Raw genomic sequence first — 7412 nt, 5'->3', positions numbered from 1 at the left:
TTATTTCCTTTACAAACAACGTTGAGATCTAGATCTCATTTTCAAGAGGGACCTGGGCAGAAGTCTGCATGATTAATCGGCTTAGTCGATTATTGAAGTAATTGTCAACTACTTTAGTAATCGATTGTTAAAAAAAATGCCACTTACTGGGGAAAAAAAGCACTCGGAGCAGTAATTTATCCAAAACTGTACTAAAAAATATACATTTTCCATTTATGATAACTTTCTTTCTCTGTAACTACGTTCGACCCAGAACTCCTTAAGTAGCAAAGCTTAAGCTTCACCTGGCTCAAATTGAGCAAAAAAACACAATTTCCCATCAAGCACCTTTTGCATTTTAATTATTAATTCGTTAGTGCAAACATTAATAACTAATCTACAAATGATCAAGTTTACACTAAAGGAATGCTATGCTACTGTATGAGTAAAATATTTATCTTCTTATTTGAAAAAAGAACTGAATGATTTGTTAAATCATTAAGCAATCAATATAATAATCGATTACCAAAACAATTGTTAGTTGCAGCTCTAATATATTATGACTAAAATAAGAGATGGGTTCTGGTTTCTAAATGACTGTTCTCTGCTCCAACATCTGCATCCTGTCACTAACTGAGCCTTTTTACACAAGCTAAAATAAAAACATCTTTATTACCAACCTGCATAACAGCATTGAAGAAGCAGGTGTTCCCAAGGTTAATTATCCCCTTAACAGGGACCAAGGTGCTGTTGATGGCTGGATTCTTTCCTCTTTGTGCTTCAGCGTAATCTGATGTTTCCTCTCGCAGCTTGATGATCTTAGGTGATGCTGCTGGAATACACACACGCACACACACAATGAAATACAGATGGTTAGCTTAGACTCAAGCAGTCGAGCACATGGACAGTGGTAAGATTAAATGGTAAGAATTGGGTGGTTAAAACAGAGCTGCAAGACTTTGTCATTTTTGACTTTCCAGAGTCGGCTAAATCTCTTTTCTGGCCCATTTTGCCTCAAGAAGGAAAAGGTGCCTATTAATTGTACACGCCTTGATATTGGGTGAGTAAATATCAAGTAAATAGGCCATACCATCCCTCATTACACACCACCTGCCATGATTAAGTCCATTAAACATTCAAGTTTGTCCAGCTTGGAGTGAGAAAATATGCCTAAAAATGACGATGAGGTAAAAATACTCACTCGCCTAATTATGCACACAGTATAACTGGAACTTATTAGTAAAGCGAATCAGACAACATTAACCATTTCTGTTTCAAGCTTTGTGAATAAAACAAAGTTGTAGTATTTTCCATTACCGTTATGTCATGAACAAAACTGGAGTCAAATTTGGAGATAGAGATGCGAAAGTGTGTGGTTTGAGATTAAAGTTGCATATAAAATGATAATCAGTTTCTTGCCAACTTTGATTGTGAAAAAAATATATACAAAAAAAAGAAAGTGGATCAGACTTGACATGAGAACTGGGTTGGGAGCAGGGTGCTGCGATGGCAGCTGGAAGGAGAGCTGGGTCATTTGGGGAAGGCAGATGACAGCTGTTGCAGTTTCTGCTGGTTTGTGAGAAGGAGGGGGAGCGGGGCGATGGTTGAGGCAGGAGAACTCCCCTTCCATAGCCAGCTGTTACTTCTGATCACCACTGAAAACTAACCTTCGACAGAAACAACGACACAGATGGTCAGTGCGGAGCGGTGCGCGGAGCGAGGGACAAGCCGGAGCAGATCCTGCAGCTGCGTGAGCCGATCGCAGATCAGGAAGGTTAACATCTGACTGACAGAGTGCTAACACGTGTTAGCAGACGCTGATGTACCAATGTTCCAGTTAGTGACTAGCAGCTACAGTGCCTATAAAAGTATTCACCCCTTGGATGGTTGACCCTCTTTTCTGCCTTTATAAATCAATCATGTTCAACTAAATTTAACTTTTTTTTGACAAAAGAATTTACACAAAAACCCTTTTGGTATAAAAAAAAAAAAAAAAAGAAGTCAAATTTTTGTTTGTATTGATAGCAAGTCCAGACCCAAATCCCAATGAGAATCTGTGAAAGAGCTTAAACCTGCTACAAGCATGTTCTGTATTACCCATCTGACTGAGCTTGCGAGAAAAAAAACAAGTAAGTTCATAAAGTTGAAAGAAAAACACACAAAAGACATTAACTGCATCCATACACATAACACACTTTTCAAAATTTATTCGAAAACCTTTTTTTAACAACTCGCTACTCAAATTCCCTGCTGCTGCTGTGTGCTCATCTATGACTTAAAATTCCAAATGTCAAGCAGTTCAGGGAGGTACTTTTGTCATCCACTGGACAAATCCTGATGCTAATTATTAGGTCTGATGCTCTGACTTAACTTGGCCACATTTTAGAGAACTGGGGAATATTCCTATTATTTGTAAGTAATGGCCTCTGGAGTCCAAACCAATCACACGTGTCTCAACAACAAAGACCAAACATTTCCACGAGTCAAAAGAAGAGAGGTTTGATGCAACTTGTCTTCTGAACTTTTTGGTCAAACAATCTTTATTGCAGTACAGAAGGTCACAATTCTATCCTCACATTATTGTATGACATGAAAAGATAAGGGAAAAAAATCATAAATCTAACATAATGTTAAAAACTTTTTTATTGGAGAAGGAATTTCACGTTAACAAAAGAAAAAAAAACAACTTCCTTCTGATTTCACAATGACAGAAACGTTTCATTGAAGTATTCAATGGTTTGTGTTGAGAAAGAAAATGTAAAATTACTCTGTAGAGACGATAATGATTAAGAAAAGAAAAAAAGTCACAAAAAGGCAGATTCCAGCAGGGACTCGGCGCCTTCAGCGCTACAGGCTGTGGAGATCTCAAAGGAATGCCGGGATTCACAAAGGATGCATAAACACAGGTCACAAGCCCAACCTGTTCACGCCTAAACCAAAGAAAATCAATCGAACCGCAAGCCTTTTGAAAGAACCTGCATCTTTACTTTAACGCCCAAATGGCCTTGTCTTTGCATGGATTCACTTCTTGTGCACAACATCTTTATTGCAGATCTATTCAACTTACAGTGACAGAGACTACCAGGAAGGCTTTTCTCCACAGGGGGGCCACAACTCTAAGTCGTTGGAATATAAACCTTGGACTTAACGCTCTAAAAACACACTTAACGTGAACGTCTCATTCTGTTTAACGAGAAAAGTAAAGAAAAGGGTGACTTCTTTGGGAAGTTTACAGTCTTGATTTCAACAAATGCTTTGACTTTGCGTGACTTTTCCAGACTACCATTCGGTAAATGTTGATGAGAAACAGCTTACACATCCTTCAGCTTGTCCTGGAATTTTGGGGAGAACGACTGTACAGGTGAGGTTCAGCTTGTCGGGACGACGAGTTGTCGAAGCACTCTGTCTAGGAGAGCTAATTGCATCTGGACCTCTGCGCTTGCAACATCTGTAGGCCTGTTTTTTATCCTCGTCAGGCTGCCATAAGGGAGTTCCCAGATGTCAACACACACGAATCCAAAGAAAACAAACTGAGATGGGGAGGCAAGGGAAAAACTGTGCTTTTGAGGTTGGTGTGAAACGATCTGCTCACGCACGAGTCTACGAGTGATAAAAAAAAAAAAGAAAAGAAAACGACAAGGGTAAGCGTGAGAGTCCGAGTGTTCGTGAGCCAGATAGTGGAATCGGCAAGAGTTGAAAAAGCTGTGACTGGCACTTGAAAGTAAAAGAGAGTGCAGAGGAATGAGGAAGCCAAACGGGCGGAAAGAAGATGCCGATGGACACGCTCTGCATCTGGGACCGTCACCCAAGGTAAACAATGTTCAGGGAGCCATCTGGTTGAGACTGCGGGGGGCGGAGGGGAGGGTTGGAACGAGCACAAGCATATGGAAAAGCAGATCTTTCCTGTCCCTGCAGCGGTCGGCGAAGGCAAATGTCAGTATGCGCCGTGTCCACGCTTGAGTGTGCCGCGCTCAGCACCACCACCTGGCCCTCCTTGCTCAGCCACCGAGTGTGGGCAGCAGTGACACTGTGGAGCCTTTCCCCCGGGGGAGGAGGAAAGCACCGAGGTGCCCGAGCTCGACCACAGGCATGCATGCACACCAACACCTCCTGCAATGCCAGCCCAGAGATGGACAGAGGAACCAGTGACTTGGCTTTCCTTTACAGGGGATATAGCAAGAGTCCGTAGAAACAATGCTGATGATCCTCCTGTTGATTCAGATAATTGTTATAGTCAAATTACGTCGAATATTATCTCTAGGCACTTGCACCAACAGCTCCAGTTGTTGCTTCTAAATGTACAGTTTCTGTACATTTAGAAGCTTAGATAGCAAAGTCAAGCTGATTGCAAGGAATTTACAGAGATATCTCACAACAATCCTTCGTAGGGATGATTGGCATCATGGGATGTACCCCTAATGAGCTTCACAAAGAGCGAATGTCGAACGACACCAACAGGAGAAAGTTTCCACCAACCAGGGAGAAATCCAGCACACGGGGCACAATGGCAACAACAGAAACGTTCTCCTGTTGTCGTTTACCTGCATGTGCACGTCCGGGTCCTGGGTTGGACAATGGCAACCATTGTTATTAATCAGAAAACAATACCACTTACTTGCAGTTCTTACATTTACACACGTAGATGCTAAACTTTTCTATGGTGAAACAACAACTGACATTCAAGTGTGCCATTTACCGACATCTACTGCTTTTAGCACCAAACTCGCCACAACCCACAACGCCACAACTGGCACTTGAGGTCAAAAACTATACTGATCTAATCTAAAACAACAAGTCTCTGCAAAGAGATATTTTCCAACAGACTCTTCACAGCCTTTTTCTTTTTTCACAAGCTTCACAGCTGAATAGAGAGGCAGCCGGATCGCACGGCCAGTTGGCTTCATCCGTGCATCCATGCTCACTTTCAGCGCAGCAGCGTGGAGGGCCAAGGCCAGCTCACTTCATGCAGAGCAGGCAGTCAAGAGGAAGGCCAGGCAACACCAAATGTCTTATTCATTCGCTAATTTGTTGTGACTGCAGGGCATAAAAAGCTTGCTTTCTTGCCATCTGAGGCCAAGAGAGCCCACTGACATGCTCCTTAAAGACACACACACACAACCCCCACACACACACACACACACACACACACACACACACACACACACACACACACACACACACACACACACACACAAGCAAACAGATTGCGCTACCAACTATCTGCCCTACTTTTCTGTGCAATGGTGGTAATAAATAGAGACTCACTCTTGATTACTTTCATGAAAGCACCACCAGGGGACGAGCATCTAGCCACTGACTCAGCAAAGTTGAAGTGACAGTTCCTAAAGATGGCCGTTTGCAAAACAAATAAAAACAGGTAAGAAGACGTGCGTGAATGTAGCGGTTGCCATGGTGCCTGAATTCAACCGCGGCTTACCCAATACGAAAAGCCAAAGCGCTAATTCACCATGTAACAATGCAACCGTTTTTCCACCAAGATGAAACCCTTTCAAAACATGAACAAACTTTACGCATTTACATCAACATTTCAGCCAAAATATATACAGCACTCCATACAGCATTATCCTAATTTGACATTAAAGCTTCTGGATTAAATAGCAGCAGCATGAACATAAATGTGGTGACAACAAATTTTCTAATAATTGAAAATGCATTTTATTTAGCATTTAGTTACTTAGCATGTTTTATTTAGCACATGAGTTTTCATTAATGACCTTTTTTTGCCCTAAACAAAAACCAAGGGAAGAACTGCATCAAAACTCAAAATTAAACAACTATGACAACAACAAAAAATCACTTACATTATTGTTGCTGAATTAAATAAAAAGAGTGAAACAGAACAGAAAATGCAGAAAAGCGGCACAAGATTTAAAACTAACCAATGAGACTGATGGTGTAATGTCCAGGTTGGAGGTGGAAGACGCTCTCGCATAAATGTTGACATCAGAAGACAGGAAAGAGCAGGAGGCTTCATCTTCCTTAAATAACATGAAGCAAGTTGTGACTTCACGTTTTAATCAATTAAATTCAGAGTAAATAAAATCAACTAAAATTAAACAAGAATTAAAATGGCTACAGATGATTGAATTATATTCATAGAATTTTGTCAGTGTCAAGTCTAAAAAAAATTTATTTAAACCAAAGTCATGCCATACTTTTGTCCGTCATTTTGACTGACCGCTTAAACAAATAAATTGCGTCTATTTTTAAAGTTTTTTTTTTTAATCAAATATGATGAGAAATCTCAGTTTCCCATTATAATATACTGGGCAATTTCTGTAAAATGTATTTTATGTATTTATTTAAAACATGATATAAGTATAAAATCACACACATGAACAAGGAATGCAAAAGGCACATATTTTGTTACCACAATAATCTTAACATGCTCAAAAATACAGCTAGAATTTCTTGCAACTAACAATCGTAAATGTAGAGCCCCAGAACATGATAATTAACTTGGCAACGTTTACTAGAAAATCATTTTAATTCATTGATTAACCATTACCAGTCATATTTTGTAGTAGAAGAGGTTTCTATTACCCTGAACACCATTTTAAAAGTGGAAAAGCAACTTTTCCGTTTTTGTTGCCGTTTCAGAAATGTTAATCTTGCCCGCACACCTTGGGGACTGAGGCCGCCCTTGTTGTTAAAACATAGTGACGCATCTGGGGATCAATGTGTAATAGATCTGAAACATAAAGATTCTTCCTTGTTTTGATTTCTGCAATGTTTGTTTTCAATTTTCTTGCTCTGAAATCGTTTTTTGCTTATTCTCACCAACGTTTAAAGAATGTGTGACCAGGTTTGATTTTGAGTAAACAGTGCCAATAGTCTGTGTAAACCTTATCTGTAGTGTTCTTGAAATGCAGCTCTGGGCCACTCTGAAACATTGTGAGGGCTACAAGTGGCCCAAGGGCCTCTGCTTTAACACCTCTGCTGCAGGTGAACATTGACGTGTAATTACAGCGGGATCTCGCTGTACCCATCAGTTACAGAATGTCTCTTTGTGTGGAAGTTTTACTTTCTGAAATGATCTAACAGAGGAGAGGAAACGTGATAAAAGTTGCCAGTGTACACTGGAAAAAGACGTGCTCAGTTCTCACTCAATAAGCCCGCTTCAGATGAGCTTTAACTTTAATTTCAGAAGAAACAATCAAGCTTTCATTCCAAAACTCATTTCAAGACTTTTTCCACACCCAAACGCTGGCGGTCAAACGTCAAAACCGGCTCATAATCTGATTATGCTGCCAGTTTTGCAGTATGATGTAAAAGCAGAGAACACAAGAACAAACAAAGAGCATAATGGCGCGCATATCAATGCAGCACAATCTGAGGAAGAAAGGCAACAGCTTGAAAACAGAAGCGGGATTGTCGGATTTCAATGCGAAACAAGCAGCGCCGTCCTTCCA

General features: G+C 40.5%; 1 protein-coding gene across 3 annotated transcripts in view; it reads right to left on the bottom strand.

The window, feature by feature from the left end:
• The window catches only part of usp45 (ubiquitin specific peptidase 45), a 41145-nt gene that overhangs the window by 23646 nt on the left and 10087 nt on the right, over positions 1 to 7412 (bottom strand). For 2 of the 3 annotated variants that reach the window (XM_008431893.2, XM_008431891.2), the window contains exon 6: positions 660 to 811. In XM_008431893.2, the coding sequence (XP_008430115.1) occupies positions 660 to 811 (152 nt within the window). The remainder of the gene's footprint in view (positions 1 to 659; positions 812 to 7412) is intronic. The other variant, XM_008431892.2, reaches the window with a different exon arrangement.

The sequence above is a fragment of the Poecilia reticulata genome, linkage group LG16 (genome assembly GCF_000633615.1).
Source record: "Poecilia reticulata strain Guanapo linkage group LG16, Guppy_female_1.0+MT, whole genome shotgun sequence".
In the NCBI taxonomy this organism is placed as follows: domain Eukaryota; kingdom Metazoa; phylum Chordata; class Actinopteri; order Cyprinodontiformes; family Poeciliidae; genus Poecilia; species Poecilia reticulata.
Note: the sequence above shows the minus strand (reverse complement) of the source record. Positions and strands in the feature narration are given on the sequence as shown.